This window comes from Myxocyprinus asiaticus, chromosome 4 (assembly GCF_019703515.2).
Source record: "Myxocyprinus asiaticus isolate MX2 ecotype Aquarium Trade chromosome 4, UBuf_Myxa_2, whole genome shotgun sequence".
Taxonomy (NCBI): Eukaryota; Metazoa; Chordata; class Actinopteri; order Cypriniformes; family Catostomidae; genus Myxocyprinus; species Myxocyprinus asiaticus.
Genome location: NC_059347.1, coordinates 7,191,775 through 7,212,855, shown reverse-complemented (window position 1 = coordinate 7,212,855; position 21,081 = coordinate 7,191,775). Strand labels below are relative to the sequence as shown.

The window sequence follows — 21,081 nt, the reverse complement described above, 5'->3', positions numbered from 1 at the left end:
TCAGACAAGCTTTGCAACATGTCCCATATTAATTAAAGAAAGATTGTCATGGACATCACGATTTTTGGCAAAATATGCTGATAAACTGAAGGATTCTTCTTACATTGGCTGGAATGAAGAGAAACATTGCAAAGCATATTTATCTGCCTTAATGAAATTGCTAAATTTTAATTGTTAAAGAGCAAGTAAACATCTTCAACCTGACAAATTTACTGCAATGTTTAAAGGCAGCAATGCAGTTATCAAAAATAATTTTGTAATAATTTATCAACAATACATTTTTATATAATTTTAACACTCACACACACACACAAATACAGCATGCACGCAGAGAAAAAAAGCCATATAAAGATGTTTGAAATGGAAAATGGTGCTATAGATTAAAATGGCATTCTTCTTATTTTTTTTTATCTGTAAAAACAATGGAGACCATTGGAATTCATCAAAATCAGTAAATGACAGGTTAACTGAACCATGCAAAGTCTGCATGTTTCAGCGTAAAAAAAAAAACACAGCGATGAGATTCTTTTTTTTTTTTTTTTTTTTTTTAGTTCTGTTCACCATTCACTTGCATTGTACTGACCTACAGAGCTGAGATATTCTTCTAAAAATCTTTGTGTTCTGCAGAAGACAGAAAGGTATACACATCTGGGATGGCATGAGGGTGAGTAAATGATAGGAGTATTTTCATTTCTGGGTGAACTATCATTTTAACCATGCAGACAGCTATTTGAGCACATAAGTTCTGTTTCAGGTTTTGTTATCTGATGGTTCTGAACGGCTATTTCAGCCATTTAAATATTTTTTATTATAAGCATTTGGACAAGAAATGTGAATGAAGATCTATGTAGGTCCATTTCTATCAACAGGGCTTGTTGCACTACCAAATGTATCCAGTAGGAGGAGATTTATCACCCCTGTTGCTCTCCAGGGAAAAAGGTGGAATGCGCACATCAAAGTGAGACCCGTCAGTCCTCTCGATTCGGAATGTTCCCCTGCAAAAACAGTTACAGATTCTTAGGTGTACGGTGTATATTATAACTATCTGACACACATAGTCTTGTTACACTCTTTGTCTGGTAAAGCCATAAAACTAAAAATTCTCATTTCAATGCAAAAAATGCAAAGGCCCTATGAAAAAAAGGGCATTTCGTGTAAAATCAAGGGGTCAATATTTGGCTGGTTGGCATGGCAAAGTTAGCGCCTGCTAGTAGATGCTGTATCTATTATGGGGCAAAACGCAAACTTATGGCCATTCAAAAATAGCCATGTATTCTGAGGAAATTTCTGAAAGTAACAAATAAATTGTAAATATTTCAGATGTTTTCTGCCCTACAAAAAAAAAAAAAAAAAAAACCTACGTTAACACTTCAACTGAGAAAAGTTTGTTGATGCCAAATGTGGATTACAAAACGGTCTCACTCCATTTTCTCTGAATCTGTGATTTATAGAGTGCAACAGTCGGGTTCCAGAATAAAACAAAATCCCATTAATTTTCTGCATAGGAATTAATTTAACTATAACTTATAAACCTTTAAAAGACAATACTACCATGAGCTCTGAGGTTGTTAATCAATGGTATATGCTTCTGCCGAAACCATCAGTCTGAACTATTTTAACTTTCTTTTTTATTTTATTGTGTTTGATAGTGGAATTCCTGCAAGGACTGCACTATCCATGATTCTGAGGGGGGGGAAATACACCAATCAGAGAATCGTGGCCAACAAAGTGCACCAGATGAGCCCAGCAGCAACCGCCTGCTGCCATGACACTGTGAAAGATGCTATTGAGTGGGTCTCCCTTCACCCTCAAAGTACTTTAATTATATTTCTCTCTGAGTATTTAGCAAAAATAAATCAAAAATATTGTTTCAATACTTATAATCAACAACTTTAAATCAAGTTTTTAATTTTTAATTCAGTTACGTCATTCCCAGTGCTTCATGGGCTGTAGTTTATTTCCCAGAGAAAGACAGTAAGTCCACAGTCTTGTTCCTTCTTCTTTCTGTCCAATTTTCAAATATGTAAAATCAAGTTTGTAATGTTGCAATTCACCTGGTTGTTTTGGCTCACAGCTTAGAACTCTTTTATGAAATCCCTATGAAAATATGAATGGAAATAAAATATTTCTGGATCCAAGTAGGCGGGCACTGTTGCGCTCTGACTACGCGCGTATGACATATCGTGTAACACTGTGCTTAAGATGTGGCGCTCTTAAAACAGGGCCCCAAGTCTTTTCTTTTTTCTTAAGCAATAAAATTAAGTAGATCTTTTCTATTTGACTATTCGGTGAAGATGAGTTACATGAAATCCCTATTAAAACCAGATTGTGATATTTTAAAATGTGAAAATGACCAAGTAGTGTTCTAGGTAGCATACAATTTCCTTCAAAAACAATGTCTACTTGATTATTAATTTAGTGAGTCAATTTCAGTGACTATATAGTATTTCCTACTTGTTACATGGAAAGGATAAGTAGCGTCATTGATATAACAGGGACTCAATTTGTGTTCAAACATTTTCATAACTTTTTATTTCTTTAAATAGTGCTTTTTAAATAGGAGATCCTGTCTCACAAAGCTGAATCACTTTCACACTGCTCCAGATTTCACAATCAGAGAGCCACCGCCCCCCATGCCCCCACCCCCCACCACACACACACACACACACACACACACACACACACACACACACACACACACACACACACACACACTTCAAACAAGTTCATATACAAAAGCTGAATTATACAATTTAGGTTAACTGTATTTAATCTCAAAACCTGTCTGGAAAAAAAAAACACTTTATATTGATTTTGTTCAACTTTTCATTGGGACAGTGATAAATGGGTAGTGTTACAGCACAGAACAGGACACTACTGTGAGGCATATGCATCTATTATCATTTAAAGTGCACTGTAAAGAAGTGCATGGCAATCAGAAAATATTAAACAAATAACCTTTAACCAACATACTAATAACTGGATTTGGATAATTTACTTGTCCATTAGCTGACTCAGCACAAACTTATTTTGCATATTCTTATGATTTTGAAATGGCTCTTTAATATGGCAAGTTGACAGTGATTGAAACCTGAAAGAGAAAGCAGCACTGAATTTGAAATTGAAATAATAGCAGCAAATCAGAGGGAATCAGGAGGGAGAAGATGACTTTTTATGGGTTATTCTCAGGAAACTGTTCCATTTGTGAATGAAATCTTCAGGATTTTGTTTTTCATACATGGGTCATTTCATTTGAAAAGCTTAATGCTGAACTTTTAAGAAATTATATTTTCCACCTAAGGCTCACATCAAAGTCACAGCATTACAGGGGCGAACAGTAAGTAAGACAAAAGGAAAATCATTCATTTTCTCAGAAAATGCAATATAACAAATGAAAATAATCCCTTACATAATAAAATCATGACATTGTAATTTCAAATCAAGTCAAGGCAGAATTTGATGTTTTAATTCTCTACAACAAGATGAATTGGGACATGCAGACTGGCTGATTTTCCAGTGATTTTTCCTGCAAATTACATAAGTAGGAAGCAGGGACAAAAATTAAGAAAGTATTTTTTTATTAATCAAATCTTATATGGTTGAATGCAATTTTAGGTCTATATTCATATTATCACATAAAATATAAGATTATGTTGATCTCAAGACTTTAAGACTCAAGAATTTAAGTTAAAAGGATAGTTCAAACAAACATAATAAGTCTCCTGGAGTGGTGGTGGCGTAGTGGACTAAAGCACTGAACTGGTAAGCATAAAGGTTGTTAGTTTGATCCCCACAGCCACCACCACTGTGTCCTTGAGCAAGGCACTTAACTCCAGGTTGCTCTGGGGGGGATTGTCCCTGTAATAAGTGCACTGTAAGTCGCTTTAGATAAAAGCGTCTGCCAAATGCATAAATGTAAATGTCTCCTCACATTTAATCAGCCTTTTGCAGTTTCAAACTTGTATGTCTGCTGCAGTTCACAAACAAAGATATGTGAAGGATGTGTATTTTCCCACACAATGCAAGTAAATGGGGACTAAAACTTTCAAGCTCCAAAAAGCACATAAAGGCAGCATAAAAGTAATCCATATGAACAATTAAAGTGGTTCAATCCATGTCTTCAGAAGCACAATAATCGGTTTTGGGTGAGAAACAGACCAGTATTTAACTCCTTTTCCACTATATATCTTGACGCATTCATGGGTGAAGCTCTCTCACACTTCCTTGCGCTTTACACATATGCTCTCTGTACACGCGCTATACCATATGCGTTAAGTGTGAGGAAGTGTGAGTGAGCTTCACTCATGAATGCAGCAAAGAGACTGCAGATTTATAGTTATATATATTTTTGGAGCTTGAATCTTTGACTTGAACTGGATGAAAAAAATACTTATTGTATATCTTTCAAAATATCTTTGTTTGTGCTCTGCAGAAGAAAGTCATACGAGTTTTAGACAGCATAAGGATGAGTAAATGATGAGAGAATTATCATTTTGGGTAAACTATTCCTTAAATTAATGGATTAAATTGAAGTTTTCGACACAAAGATGACGTGTGTAACTATACTATGTTATTTTTTAATGGTTAGAAAAAATATGCATTTGGATACAAATGCCACCTTTTCCTGAGAATAAATGTATTTGAGGGGATAACAAAATGCTTGTTAGAAGAGATGTTGACAATAATGCTGTGGTTTGGTTTTTTTTTCTTCAATAAAATAAGTAAAATACAAACCATATTTTTATAATTGGTGGGTGCAGAGTTCTACAACTTCAACATACATTTAGAGTAGAGAGAGCAAGTGTAGACCAAAAAAGACCCTGATCATACAAAATACTATGGATGAATTATATCCTCATCTTCCAACACTATTCACTTTCCTCGCAGTCATTAAAACAGATCAGCAGCCCTTCTCCTAAATACTTTAGAAACATAAGTGTGATTGAAGATGAGGTGATCAGAGATGACATGATGCCGATGTACAAGGTGAGCAGAGAAGGGGGTTAGACAGCACTGAGCTCTTAAGCAAGGGAAGAAAAAGGTCCAGGCAGGAAGTTGTTGGGAGAATCGTCTTTCTTGCTCTCAAGAGAGAAGGGAGGGATACGCACATCGAAGAAGGTACCATTGGACCGCTCAAGCCGGTAGGAGCCCCTGCAGGGGTCAGAGACACAAGGAGATGCACTGTAAAGGCCGGTACATACTTCTGTGTTGAGGCTATGCTGAAGGCTCCGCCCAACGTGGTGGATTGCATTTATAGTTCTGCATTTGGTGTGTCTGGGTTGTTTTGCGGGCACACAGCAAAAATGCTATTAAAATGTCTTAATTTATTAAATAACTGTACATTTCATAAATTATCAAAGAGATTGTAATTCGAGGATTCAAACATATTTATTAAACTGTTGTAGCATTACAAGAACGTGTTCAAAGTATGTAGTATTAGTACATATTTATTACACGTTGCCTACCATGCAAAGAGACAATAAATCAGGCATATACTCTATGCTTGCTTTTGAGTCGCTTAATATGAAATAAATATTGTGGCATATCCTGATGCTCCATGCTGAAAAAAATCTAATTAAACCTCATGCACTCCTCGGGTCATTTTTGACCATTTTCATTGAATTTCTTTAATAAAAATGGTATCCTTTATCCCAGTTCCACAAGACTTGGTGACTTTCCCTCCACTTGCTATATGAACACAAAAAAAAAATCTGGACTTGATTTATAAGTCTATGTGGTCATAAAAAAAGTGACACAAAATTCACACGCTATAGGACATGAATGGGAAATACTAAAATACCGATTTTTTTTTTTTTGTATTATTTGTCAAATAAAAATCAATAAATCAGACACAATGCTGAACACAACTGCATATAAATGAAGGGGTGAGACTACAAAACATCCACAATGCAGAAAACACGTACGCACACACACACATACAGGTTTGTTTGACTATATTAGTGATCTCTCATTGACTTCCATTGATTTAAACCGAACCATCACAAAAACGTGTACATCGCTAGATTTGAAGGCCAACATAATCTGACCCATTTGAGAGCTTGTTTTTTATTTTTATTTTTTTTATCGAAATGAGCATAGACAAACATTTCTGCACATACCAAACATACCACACTGGTCTAAGTCTGAGTCTGGCTCCTCTGTGACAAAGTTTATGCAGAAATTTTGATGTTTGAAATAAATGACCAGATTTGACTGTGGAGCATTGTCAGGTTTGACAGCATATTGGAGCATCGTTGCAAAATCTAATGTCAACCCAATTGGTTTAAAAAAAAAAAAAAAAAAAAAAGCTACAATTTGACAAATAATTTTTTTATTATAATGTCTAAAAATATATATCCAATACATAAGTTGTGATAATATCTAGAAATTAAGTTTGTTACAACATTGCCTTATAGAGATCAGCCAATGCATGGTGCACTGAAGCCATCTACTGGACATAGTTGTCCTTTCAAGTAATTTTTTTTTTGTTTTTGTTTTTTTTCAGTAGATGTATGACATATTTTGATGTTTTGAAACTCTTTCAATTTACTGAAATGAAGGTTTTTTTAAGTGAATATAAAATGTGCTTATTTTATATGAAAATGGTGTAATTTATCCCCCACAACTTTAGTGTTGTTTTACTTTAAGTTTGTTATTAAATTTCTTTTATATAAAAAAAAAAAAAAACAACATTTATTTGGAACTAAACTAAAATTTGACCCGAAGAGTACAAGTGTGATTCTGAAATGAAGAGTGCACAAGGGTTAAATCACACATGGTCAAAACATCATATAGATTGAAAAGGTCTTGATTAGAATACAAGTACTGTTTCACTCCCATACAAATATATATCAAGTAAAAGACCTGAGAAAAAAGCACAGAGTTCATATCACGTCTTTCACTTGTAACTTTATGAAATAAACTACTTGGCCTCATAGTGAAAACATGACTCTATATTAATTTTTGCAAAACTTGTTATGTGTGTCTCCAGGTACAATTCCCTGCAGTTTCCAGGTGAAATGAACACTAGAGGCGCTACAACTGTATTTTATTCACTTTCACTGAAATCATGACTTTAATGGCTGATCATGACTTTATAAATACTTATTTTTCTCTTTATTACCCAGACCCTGCTATTTTATGATATCGACACACTTTAGATAAATAACTAATACTGGCATTATATTCATTCATTTTCTGTTATAGCTGAATTTCCTGTACAGCTGCTTTGAAACGACGTCTGTTGTGAAAAGTGCTATACAAATAAATTTTACTTGACTTTTACTCTAACGCATATTTTGAAAAATGATACATTTTAATGCTCACCAGGTAACTCACCTGAGAGGGCGCCCGACTTAAGTCGAAAGGCCGCGGTTGAAGACCAGCTTTGAACTAAACCTGACACGTGACATTACAGAATCATAGAAGCGGCATGAAATTATGTGGTTGGTTCAGAAAATGTACTTTTGCTTCTGCATTTTAAAACACTAATGGTTAGGTTTAGGCATTGATAAGGTAAGGATGTCTTTTTTAACATCTCATATCTTTTTTAATGGCTCATTTATATTTTAAAACACTTTTGGTTAGGTTCAGGCAAATGTTTTAAGTTAGGGAGGCATGTTTTAAAAACATCCATCTAAAATTCACCTTAAAACCTCGTTTGAATACGACACCTTTTTACTCGCTTTTGGCACCCCCAGCTGGACATTTCACTGGAAACCTGGAGCCAAACGTGTAATACAGTACTTAAATTTTGAATTTTATTGCAAAAATGTTGTCATGTTCACGTAAATTTAATGAGATCATGCTGGAAATAAACAATATAAAAACAGCAAATGCTCAGAAAAAAACCAAACAAGCAAAAATATAATGTGACACGATCACTCATCAGTGAATATGATGCATAGATCTTACAATAATATTAGAGAAAATGCAACGCTACCTCAGATATCTTTTTTTGTCATGCTGGTGGGCAGTCTCTGGTTACAAAGCAGACCAATCTTAGTCGGTATGCGTTGACGCAGAAATGGTTATATTTTATAAGAGATGCACGTCAGGCTTTGGTGTAGGCTGCGCCGTAACCGCTATAGCTACACGTAGCCTACAACGTAGGTTTGACAAAGTATAAATTGGCCTCAAGAGAGCCAGCACCTCCTTCCCTGCAGGCCCATGCTATGGACAATCACTAACATGTTGACAAATGCACACTTATGCACACCAGGCTCAGAAATTAAACAGGGCTAGGGGGAAAATGCCATCAAAAGTGACATAAATGCCCCACATATTAAAATATGGGTGCAAAAATTGTGAATTCCTCTGTTTGCATATTTGCTGTATCTTTTATATAATATTTTAGATATTTAATAATGTTTTATTCTGACCCATTTATTTGTAGGTTTAGTGCCTCTGCAAACACTGTAGTGACCTGTAGCCATCAGATGTCTGAATCCACTGTCTCAGAGAAGAGTGAAAACTAACATCAGCTTTGAAAACATTGAATGTGAAGAAAACACTCCCAAGTAGGGCTGTCAATAGCGCTGAGAAACAAAATTAGATTTCAAATTTAAATTTGTACTTTTTACGTTTTCTCCCAAGTCCACAAAAGGGCGTAACAAACGCATGAAAACCAACCAACATCGTGCTATATTGTATCATCTTATATTTGGTTGAACTCGGTTGTGAAGTGGCAGTTACGGCTCAGGCTGGCATTTACACCTCACTGCAGCAATGGCAATAGTGGCCGTTCAAAAAGGATATTAGACGGATAGCAGTTTCAACACATATTTGTTAGGAGCCGTTTAGACTGAACATGTTTAAGGACCAAAAAGCTAGACACAGTGACAAATTGTCTAAAGCGAACACACACACACACACACACACACACACACACACACACACACACACACACACACACACACACACACACACACACACAAAAACAGCATGTAATTCTCAGTGCTCTACTGCCAAATCAGCCAAGTGACATGTATGAATCCGTTTTTGATAATTGTATGTACTGTGTGTGCATGTTTGAACTCACCACATATGTCCACTGGGGGCCTGCAAAGATACATGACTACTATACTGGAACGCTGGCTGTTCTTTAGACAACACTGGCTCCTGTCACACATACAAACAAAAGACACAGTTCATTATAACCAATGAATACTGTTGTCTGTGGCTAATTTAATTCAGAACTCTTTTTAAAAACTATTTAAAAAAGCCTGAATATACAAAACCCAGTCAAATGAACAGTATCAATATTTTTGTTAATGTTGCATATTTTCTTTCACACTGCCATTACAGGTTTTTCACATTAGAGCATAAAAGTAGGGTTCCATAAGTAGTCTTTTCTCCAAAAAGAAATTAACAGTAATGAATAAACAGTAGTGTATAGAAAACATACAATGATCTCAGAGATAAAGTGATGATATATGCTTCTATAGAAGGCACAATTCAGCATGATTAAAATTTTTTCAACTTCAATTATTTTTTAAATTGTGTTTAAAAGCCAAATGCCTAGTGTAGAATAGGGATGTGCACGAGTAGTCGAATACTTGAGTATTCGTTCTGCAATAATTATTCGAAAAGTAAAAATACTATTCGAATTTCGCAAAGTTTTGCTTTGCTGGCCATATATACAGTGAGATGCATTTTAAATCCTGAACACACAAACTAAAACTGCCAGTTATAACAGAATGCACTGGGTGGCGCTGTTGAGTGTGTACACAAGTTGATCACATTTGATGAGCAAATGGTTCTGTCAGTAGGTTTAGATGGACACCAAAATGCGGGTTATTGCGAGAATGTGGCTTATTGCGGGAAAGCTGGGTTCCTGTTTAAATGTACTGTATAAGCGGTGTACTCTTTCTCCCATATATGTGCAGCTCGTCAGAAAGCAGCGTCCCCTTAGCAATGTAATCCCCGTGACGCTTCTGTAAACATCAAATATGGCATCCAAGAAAGTTTTTGCTAGCGGAGGGACATTCCATCATTTAAACTGGTGTGTATAAATGAGTATACAGGTGCATCTCAATAAATTAGAATGTCGTGTAAAAGTTCATTTATTTCAGTAATTCAACTCTAATTGTGAAACTCGTGTATTAAATAAATTCAATGCACACAGACTGAAGTAGTTTAAGTCTTTGGTTCTTTTAATTGTGATGATTTTGCTCACATTTAACAAAAACCCACCAATTCACTATCTCAAAAAATTAGAATACATCATAAGACCAATAAAAAAAAACATTTTTAGTGAATTGTTGGCCTTCTGGAAAGTATGTTCATTTACTGTATATGTACCCAATACTTGGTAGGGGCTCCTTTTGCTTTAATTACTGCCTCAATTCGGCGTGGCATGGAGGTGATCAGTTTGTGGCACTGCTGAGGTGGTATGGAAGCCCAGGTTTCTTTGACAGTGGCCTTCAGCTCATCTGCATTTTTTGGTCTCTTGTTTCTCATTTTCCTCTTGACAATACCCCATAGATTCTCTATGGGGTTCCTGTCTGGTGAGTTTGCTGGCCAGTCAAGCACACCAACACCATGGTCATTTAACCAACTTTTGATGCTTTTGGCAGTGTGGGCAGGTGCCAAATCCTGCTGGAAAATGAAATCAGCATCTTTAAAAAGCTGGTCAGCAGAAGGAAGCATGAAGTGCTCCAAAATTTCTTGGTAAACGGGTGCAGTGACTTTGGTTTTCAAAAAACACAATGGACCAATACCAGCAGATGACATTGCACCTCAAATCATCACAGACTGTGGAAACTTAACACTGGACTTCAAGCAACTTGGGCTATGAGCTTCTCCACCCTTCCTCCAGACTCTAGGACCTTGGTTTCCAAATGAAATACAAAACATGCTCTCATCTGAAAAGAGGACTTTGGACCACTGGGCAACAGTCCAGTTTTTCTTCTCCTTAGCCCAGGTAAGACACCTCTGATGTTGTCTGTGGTTCAGGAGTGGCTTAACAAGAGGAATATGACAACTGTAGCCAAATTCCTTGACATGTCTGTGTGTGGTTGATGCCTTGACACCAGCCTCAGTCCATTCCTTGTGAAGTTCACCCAAATTCTTGAATCGATTTTGCTTGACAATCCTCATAAGGCTGCGGTTCTCTCGGTTGGTTGTGCATCTTTTTCTTCCACTCAACTTTCTGTTTACATGCTTGGATACAGCACTCTGTGAACAGCCAGCTTCTTTGGCAATGAATGTTTGTGGTTTACCCTCCTTGTGAAGGGTGTCAATGATTGTCTTCTGGACAACTGTCAGATCAGCAGTCTTCCCCATGATTGTGCAGCCTAGTGAACCAAACTGAGAGACCATTTTGAAGGCTCAGGAAACCTTTGCAGGTGTTTTGAGTTGATTAGCTGATTGGTATGTCACCATATTCTAATTTTTTGAGATAGTGAATTGGTGGGTTTTTGTTAAATGTGAGCCAAAATCATCACAATTAAAAGAACCAAAGACTTAAACTACTTCAGTCTGTGTGCATTGAATTTATTTAATACACGAGTTTCACAATTAGAGTTGAATTACTGAAATAAATGAACTTTTCCACGACATTCTAATTTATTGAGATGCACCTGTAGTTTACTGAGCATGTGGATATGCTTGTTTTTCTCCACAAAAACATGACATGACACACAATATAAACATAACTATTATATGTTGAGTGTTCATATTCGTCTTGTAAGTTAACTGCGTCAGTCTACTTTAGTAGTTTCTTTTTCTTCGCTTTGCGTGATCTTAAATGCTTTCATTCTGTACCTTTTTGTTTTCATGCATTGTTTGTTTAAATGTTTTTAACAAAAAAAAACACAGGACATAATATAAGCTTGTTTTGGATATAATTAGAAGCTTTTTTTTATTTTATTTTTATTTTTTTAAATGGTGATGCAACCTTTATGACTACAAAAAAATGATTTTACAACATCTCTCATTAATTACCTTCATTTAAATAATAGAATATTTGAGTATTTGTTTTTTATGAGATTAAATATTCGAATACCAAATTATTGATGAATGCCCATTCCTAGTGTAGAACTACACTACCCATAATCCTAAAGAGAAATACACCAATCAGTGAAGTCGCTGTTTCTGGAGATGGAAATCACCAGAAAAGACCTTAGCAGCGATCACCCACTCTAATAAATCATTGCAGATGACGTAATCAAGTCGTTCTGCCTACAGTCTCAAACTACTTACACATTTGTATAGATCAGAATATTTTGCAATAAACAATCAATGACTAAAAATGTTTTACATTTTACTATCATTTAGATTCAATCATGTCATTGCAATGCTTTATGGAATACATACAGTAGTTCATTCCCTCATAAAAAAAAAAAAAAAAAATGTAAGTACCCTTGCCTGTTTTCCTTTAACTTATTTTCAAATAAGTTTTTGTTTCAAATCAAAGTTTGTAATGTTTCTTTTAGAGCTGGTCAGTTTGGTTCATGTCTTAGAACTATTTACTGAAGAATGTTGACATGTGATTTATTTAATTTGTGTGTGTCACTGACCCGTCCTACGACTCCTCTGCCCCTGACGGTCTCTAAAGTGCCAGACAAACTGAAGATCCTCCAGTGTCTTTCTCTCAGCTGCACCACCTCATTCCCCAGATTCTCCAGACGAATACAGTACCGCCACTGACATATCAAAACAAATTAAAGGGATAGTTCAACCAAAAGGGAAAAGTCTCTCATAATTTCCTCACACTCATGCCATCCCAGATGTGTATGACTTTCTTTGTTCTGCTGAATATTTACGCTCTTTTGTTCCTCACAAAGCAAATGAATGGTAGCCAGAACTTTGAAGGTCCAAATATCACATAAAGACAGCATAAAAGTAATCCATACAACTCCAGTGGTTTAATCAATGTCTTCTGAATCGATTTCGAATCAACCAATTGGTTTTGTGTGAGAACAGATCAAAATGTAACTCCTTTTTCACAACAAATCTTGTCACCTGTCTCCTTAGCGATTACAATTTTAAGATAGATTACACTTCCTATAGCGCCATCTATCTCTCTGGGATGGCATAAGGGTGGTTAAATGATGCGCGAATTTTCATTTTGGGTGAACTACCCCTTTAACAATGTCATACACTCACTCAAACATTTATGGGTGGAAAAATGCTGAAAGCTTTAGGAAACTACATACATTAATAGTTATTTAAGTAGATGATATGGATCCAAAAAACAACCTGTACAGTATTTTTTAATGGGAAAATGAAAACCAGTGACTGAATCATAAAACTTTTGCATGTTTGATAAACATGAATTCCCTTCACAACTGTGCCTAAACCATCAGATTTGCATTCACATCTCAAATTGACTCTTACAGTGTAACTGTATGCAGATGTAACAGTAGCATCTGAGTGTAGTCACTTACCCAGTAAACATGAGAATTCTGTGCTTCCTGAAAAAAAGAATAAAAAAAAGTAGTTTGGAATAACTGTATGCCATCAGCTAAAAAGTGTCATTGTTTTTAAATTTTTTGTTTGAGGTCTTGAAGTTGATACGACATTTCAAAAGCTTAGAACCGAACATTTAACTGCATAATACATGCCAACATGATTCAGAATGATTGCAAAAATTTTAATTCTAGTGTGAAAAACTGCATGAAATGTCCCATTAAATCTAGAAAAAAATTCACTGTACATGGCAAGTTTATCTTCATAAACTAAAACAAAAATTATCGATTATAAAAACATTTTTAATTTATTTCAAAATAAATGAAAAACTAAAACTAAACGAAACTAACAGCAGTTATTAAAAATAATAAAATAAAAAAGTAATAACAATTCTCAAAAATAAATTATCGTATTCGTAATCAAAGAGCTCTCATCACATGGCGGAAAAATCTGATCTGTGTGTGTGTTTGAGATGTTCATCTTCAGAGCTGCAGAGTCAGACACTACTGGGTTGTTTAGGTGAACACCAGCAGATGGAGTTGTGGCATGTAATGCACATGAGGTTTGCTGATAATATGAAGACATCTCAGACATGAATTATGGCTGGTAGTTTTTATTTAAAAACAAGTATAAAAACAAGTATTACAAACGCTCCACCCAGCCACTTCCGGGTTCTTTTGGTAGCCCAGAAAAAAGCTGCTGTTTATGGGCGCTTCGCACAATTTGTGCTGTTTGTGGGGTTGAAACACCCCATTTCCCACAGATTAATGGAGATCAGGGCTTCTTCAAATTTCCACCTGATCATTGCATCAGGAAAAAGTCATGATTTTACATAAATGATGAGATTTTCATGGGTCACCATCATTATCGCGTCTGCTCTATTAGACACAACTGACCCGCAGCAGCTGTTGATGGATATTAACTTTATCGAAGAAATCACGCAAACTAAAAAAAATATATATTGTATGTGGGTGAATAATTTAAGCAGTTAAGACACACTGTATGTCTGATAGTAGTTTTCATTTCTACGTACACAAATTCTTAGGCTTTTGAAGTGTGTTAAACATGAAGGATGAGTATACATCAACCTGTTAAATGCCCGACATAATCACACAGGCTCATTGAACCAAGTTTAAACTTGTTTTGCAGATAATTCAAGAAAAGAACCCACATCATTTCCTCACTGTAAACCATAGATATTCCTTTATAATAACTTATTAACATAAACAGACATTATTACATTCTATAAAGGTTAAAAGATTATAAAAACTGCTGCGCTGCCTATTTCCACCATTGAAATCTACAGCTCGAAAGAACCCGGAAGCACGGTTTCCTGCGGTGTGATGTCAGAGTAATTTCATCTATAAATATTTTCAGGTCCTACTATGGCGAAGGCTGGCATACTGGAGTAACAGGTGCAATACTATGGCAAAGGCGCTAGCGTGTTAGCCCATGTAAACATTACAAATTACACAATCTAATGCAAATATTTTACTTTCAATCATCAGAGTGTTATAACAGCTTCTTTTACTGATTTCATAATGGATTTTATTCATAGAATGAAGCAGAAAGCATAATATTTCTAGAATTTGAGTCTAGTGCCAGATCCAGAACTGTTCAATAAACCTAAACAAATACCAGCGATCACTTGGAAAATATTGACAAACCATACATCTATATATTCATGACATCTTTCATCAGACTAAACATTATTATTTCACTTTACACAGTTAATACGTTTCGATCCGAATGAGGAAGTTTTTTCATGTGGTCTCTGATGTGATACACTTTTTTTCTTCATGTCCATATTTGGATCATTTCTGCACTGCAGCGGCTTCTGGCTTTGTGGTTGAATGGATAACATACTATATTGAACAGATGACCACGGATTTCAAGATTATATGAGACACGCATCATATCGTATGCAGTAAATGTAAACACATATTAACAAAGTGACGGGCACCCGATGTCGGTACAGTGAGCATCAACAGTTTAACAAGATTTCATGTTTAACATGAATTTGAGTTCTTTTGAAACTTTCATACATTTAACTTTTATACTTTTGATTTGCTTTTGTTTGGTTCTTTGGGACTTTTTTTGAATCTCAAACCATTATGTTATTGTTATTATGCACAAGTATGCTGAGTCTAAGTAAACTGTGCAAATATTCAACTGTTTCGTTTTGCTTTAAGTGTATTGTGTAAGTTTGCCAAGCTTAAATTCAAATGTCTTGCTTTGGTCTGCACTCTGGAAGTGTTCGGTTAACTCTCAAAACTGTAATTACTAAAACTGAAACTAAAATTTATAAAAATAAATAGAAATGTGTTTACAAAATAAAAACTAAACTAAAACTAACAAAATCATTCATGAAACTAACTAAAACTAAACTGAAATTTATAGCAAATTTGAAAATGATATAAAATAAAAACTGATTTGAAAATGCAAAACTATAATAACCTTGGTACATGGTAAGGTAATATACAATTAACAGGTTTTTACTAAAGTAATTTTTTAAAATAGCAAACTTTTTTTACAGCGTACATGATTCTGCAGTCCACCAAAAAATAGTCATGATAATTAATTGCTTAGTCAGTCACATACCCGCATACCCATGTAAAATGGGATGACTGTGACTCGAATGTTTTCCGTGGTCTCACGGTGAACATCAGACAGCTCCAGCCATGGGTGGTTTTTTTCCTGCCATGCATGAAGTGTGTCTCTGGGTATAAATGGTGGCACTGAGGACAGGTTATGCAAGATTACACAAACTTACACAACGTATTGGTCATATTGCAGAAAAACAGAATGTTTGTTTCAGGGAGATAACTTAAAAACTCGTACCTTTGGATGGGTTGAACATGAGGAATCTCTCAAACAGTTCGTGTTGAATGGGCACCTGGTCTGTTGAGTTATAGGGTAAAATGTCTTCATGGCTCACATAGTCCAGACCTGCAAAACCAGTCAGCTGAGAATAAATGGCAATTTTTGATTGATCCATTTACTTGTAAATTAAACATTTTTGCCCAGAAAGCAAAACAGAAGTACATTCAAATTAAATTATTAAAAATATTTTTTTTTACCTGGAATAGCATAGAGGGCCCTGCTTTCATCATGGTTGGCCAGAAATGTGACAGCCTCTGTTTGTGATCTCTGAGACTGCCAAAAAAAATAGAATAATTTCATGTTCTCTTTCAAAAAGCAACTTTCATGTTGACTTTCTTTTAACTTTAGAACACAAAAGGACATTTTGAAGAATCTCTGAGCTGCTCTTTTAGGCTACATACAATGACAGGAACAAAAAAGCACAATAAAGGTAGCATAAAAGTAGTCCATACAACTTGTGCGCTATATTCCAAGTCTTCTGAAGTCAGGGCCAAGCATAGACTGTTTGTGCATGTACTTACAATATGTGGACAGTCTCTGGTGTCTATGAGGACCTGATAGTAAGTGTGGGTTTTGCCTTTCACCTCCTTTGACCCTTGAGCTCCTGTAGGCTCACATTTACTGCAAGGGAGAAGAAAAATATGTCAAAAGTGTATTTCTGCATTCATACAGTCCTGTATATCTTAGTTTCCACATGCAAATTTTTTTTAATGATCTTTCCCCAACAAAAAAAGCTGAATGATCAATTAAATTAAAAAAAGAATAAAAAAGCTGAAAAGTTTTTCTTCAAACAAGATGAGGTTCTGCACCACCCAGTTTCTAAATCAGCAATAGCAGAGATGTGTAAACAGGAGATGAACTCACATTTCTGCAGCTGTGGGGGTGACATCTCTGTCATAGAGTCGAGCATGCCAGGGGAAAAGAACTATACCTCTGTAGCCAAAGACACTGTGCAAGAATAACTGAGACAAACATAAATGCAAAATTGAATAATTAAAAATTAATACTACAAATGCAATTATTTATTCAATGAAAACAAGCCTATTATTACACATCATGTAATCAGATCATTTCAGGCATTTGTACAATTATTGTCTGCTTCCTCTCTAGGTATTTCTCCCTCTACTAGTTACACACCCTACAGAGATTTATTTCCTTGCCTGATTCGTCTTTTACATAAATACATGCCTGAAACAATATGTATTGTTAAAAGCGCTACACAAATAAAGCTGAATTGATTTTAAAATTAACTACCCTGCATCCTTAAAAAAAAGAAAATTGAACACTTGTGACAGGTAGGATGGCTTTAATGTTGTGTTTTCTCTTTAGGCTGGTCAGTATCATTCCCTGTGTGCGTCTCATTAATGAGCACAGACTCGGTTACTGAGCCCAATTCTCCGTTATTAAATGCGCATGCATTTCCGATCTGTGATTGACGCATATTAAAGTATTTGCACTAATTTAATGTAAGAGACGTGAGTGAATCAAATGACATCTAAACCGTCTACTTCAGGAAACATCTGTTGTGAATCATGTTTTCTCACAACTTTTACCTCGAGGAAATTTTACTTTCTTAAGTTTACAGACTGTATTTCGTCTGAAAGTTCACAATCGTGTGGATTCCCATTGAGATGCCCGTGGAATTTTGCAGTGCGAAGGTAAATGTCCCAGATGTGTATGACTTTCTTCTGCAGAACACAAGCAAAGATTTTTATCTCAGCTCTTTAGGTCCTTTCAATGCAAGTAAACGGTGGTCAGAACTTTGAAGGTCCAAAAAGTATTAAAAAAAAAAGGCAGCATAAAAGTAATCCATATGACTCCAGTGGTTTAATCCATGTCTTCAGATGCGATATGATATGTGTGGGTGAGAAACAGACCAATATTTATGTCCTTTTTAACTAGTAATCTCCACTTTCACATTGTACTTCTGTTTTTGGTGATTCACATTCTTCGTGAATATCGCCACCTTCTGGGCAGAGAGGAGAACTTACAGTAAAAAAAGAAATTAAATACTGATCTGTTTCTCACCCATGCCTATTACACTTCAAAAGACATGGATTTAACCACTGGAGTCTTATGAATTACTTTTATACTGCCTTTATGTCCTTTTTGGAGTTTCAAAGTTCTGGCCACCATTCACTTTCATTGAATGGACCAACAGAGCTGAGATATTCTCCTATAAATCTCTGTGTTCAGCAGAAGAAAGAAAGTCATATACATATAACAATGACCTGTTCTCCAAGAGTGTGTATATAAAAACTGTGTTTTAAATACGTTGATAATATTTTATAAAATTGTTTATTCTAAAGTGGTAGATATAGCTATATCTTATTACTTGTGGAAAATAAAATTGTTATGCCTCTGTTTGGCCAATCAGAACAAACCTAGGGGACCTCATATTGTAATTATACATAGAGTTGTTACTTTAAAACTTTTTCATCCTTTTTTCTTAGTTTTACATCTTCAATTTAGTGCAATATGGTCAATTTTAAAACCACCAAAGCACTGTTACGCATTGTTTACATCTTTTCACTTTAAATGAAAAGGGTGTGTTTGTGGTAACATACTCCTCACCTGCCCAGTCTCATATTTTCCATGGTGTTTTGGTGCTTCAAATACTCCAACTGTTTCCAGTACCTTGCCCTCGGGCCTGTTACTGATCAAAATGTACACAAAAAGGACAGACATGTCAAATACATGTAGAAGAGTGAGAGGGCATGAGCACAAACACTGGTCAAAAATCATATTATAATTGTTATTGATATATCGCACTTAGAATAAACACTTAGCATCTCCGGTTAGATTGCAAAGGCAGCAAGGCAAAAGCACAAAAAAGCATAAAACACATTAAAGGAATATTCCAGTTCAATACAAGTTAAGCTCAATCAACAGCATTTGAGGCATAATCATGATTCATGATTACCACAAACATTTATTTTGACTTGCCTCTCCCTTTCTTTAAAAAAGCAAAAATCTGGGTTACAGTATAGCACTTACAATGGAAGTGAATGGGGGCCAATTCATAAACATTAAAACACTCACTGTTTCAAAAAAAAAAAAAAAAAAGAGCCACAAGATGTAAAACAATATGTGTGTTAACATGATTTAGTGTGATAAAATCGCTTACTAAACTTTTCTGTGTAAAGTTACCAGCCAATTGTACAACTTTGTTGCCATGACGATGTAATGTTGACAAACCATAAATGACTGTAATAATTACGATTTAAACAACTTTAAATCTAAAACAATAAATTTGTTTTAGCATAAGAATTAATGTAAGAGCTCTTATAAAATTATAAGCTTCACATTTCTGCCTTTAAACACTCCAAACATTTGCCCCATTCACTTCCATTGTAGGTGCCTCACTGGAACTTTTTATTTTTATTTTTATTTTTTTATGAAGGACGAGTCGAAGCTATTTATCAACATTATGCCACAAATGCTGTTGACTGAGCTTAACTTGTTTTGAACCGGGACCATTCCTTTAATTTGTTTTAAATATTATTTTCCATTTAAATTACACTAAACATGGAGATAATTATTCCACATTGTTCCAAACGAATTTTATTTTCGGCTGACGTCACCATGTCCTTTTATTTATCAATCCTCCTGCGAGGTCGAGACCACTTTACCCAATTTATTAAATTCCCGATTGATAAAATTCAGTCCCGTCCTAGTTTTTACAAATATGTTACATTCTGGGCACTCAGTGTACACTAAAGCTTTGTCCGGCCATCAGAAACACCATTTAATTTGCTACAACGAAAATTATATTGAAGGACTTCCAGCTATGAGGTGGTGTAACATCTCTTTGGCCACGTCTATTTCGCAATTGCCTTGAAAGAAAAGAATAACTGGCTTGTTACAATGACATGTAATATTCCAGTCAAGATATAGCAAACATATTTTACTTGCATATAGCCTGCAGTAAACAAATCACGTGAATATACTGAATGAATCTTCTTTTAGCTCTTTATGCTAATCTGACGATCTTGGAGGACAGCCTCGATAGCTTGATAGGCTAAAAAGGACCACAGCAAGTTCTTACCGAGAGGACATGGACCGTCTCTGTTGAGGAGTATTGAGAAGACCACATCTAAGGCACTGCAAGCGACGTCTGTTAGCACCATGTCCACTGTTAAAATCTACAGTTATTGTCCGTAAAGTGTGCGCCTGACTGTATTTACTAAAGGTGCAAAATAACCCCTGTCTTAGGACGCAGGCTGCCATTTTTATTTAGAAAAGCGGCGAGTGCGCATGTTGAAGCAATGCAAGTTAAGGTTGGCTGTACTGCCATCTTGTGCTGTAATGACACTTTTTCATGTAGCCGTTTAATCATATACTCTTTTGCATGCACTATATCGTCACATTGGTGCCTTGGGGAAAATATGTGGCTGGAAAAAAGAAGAAAAATAAAAGAGTTTTGATATCAGTATTTAATAAAAATGAGTTTAATATCAGCAGCTTGTCACCCTGATGATCTTGACTGGTTGGTTGCCCACAAGCAGGGTTGAGCCTGTACCTGCATAGGAGACCTCCTGGAGAAATAAAGGCTACTGCTGGAAGACATACACCGATCAGCCACAACATTAACCACCTGCCTAATATCGTGTAGGTCCCCCTTGTGCTGCCAAAACAGCTCTGACCCATCGAGGCATGGACTCCACAAGACCTCTGAAGGTGTCCTGTGGTATCTGGCACCAAGACGTTATCAGCATATCCTTTATGTCCTGTAAATTGCGAGGTGGGGCCTCCATGGATCGGACTTGTCAGTCCAGCACATCC

At 35.7% G+C, this 21,081-nt stretch overlaps 1 protein-coding gene across 2 annotated transcripts; it reads right to left on the bottom strand.

Annotated features, from left to right (window-relative positions):
- Positions 1–523: 523 nt before the first annotated feature.
- On the bottom strand, positions 524–20,555 carry LOC127435947 (polymerase delta-interacting protein 2-like). Of its 2 annotated transcripts, none has more exons than XM_051689792.1 (11): positions 20,345–20,555; positions 18,871–18,952; positions 17,161–17,258; positions 16,818–16,917; positions 16,494–16,569; positions 16,255–16,362; positions 16,015–16,151; positions 13,392–13,418; positions 12,522–12,647; positions 9,041–9,120; positions 524–995 (listed from the first exon to the last, which is right to left on the bottom strand). In XM_051689792.1, exons 1-11 carry the CDS (start codon positions 20,524–20,526, stop codon positions 881–883), a joined length of 1,131 nt encoding a protein of 376 aa, XP_051545752.1. In that variant the 5' UTR covers positions 20,527–20,555; the 3' UTR covers positions 524–880. The 2 variants fall into 2 exon arrangements, with proteins under 2 accessions (XP_051545752.1, XP_051545744.1); XM_051689784.1 differs by lacking the exon at positions 524–995 and adding an exon at positions 3,151–5,151 and having other exon boundaries at positions 20,345–20,552.
- Positions 20,556–21,081: the final 526 nt, after the last annotated feature.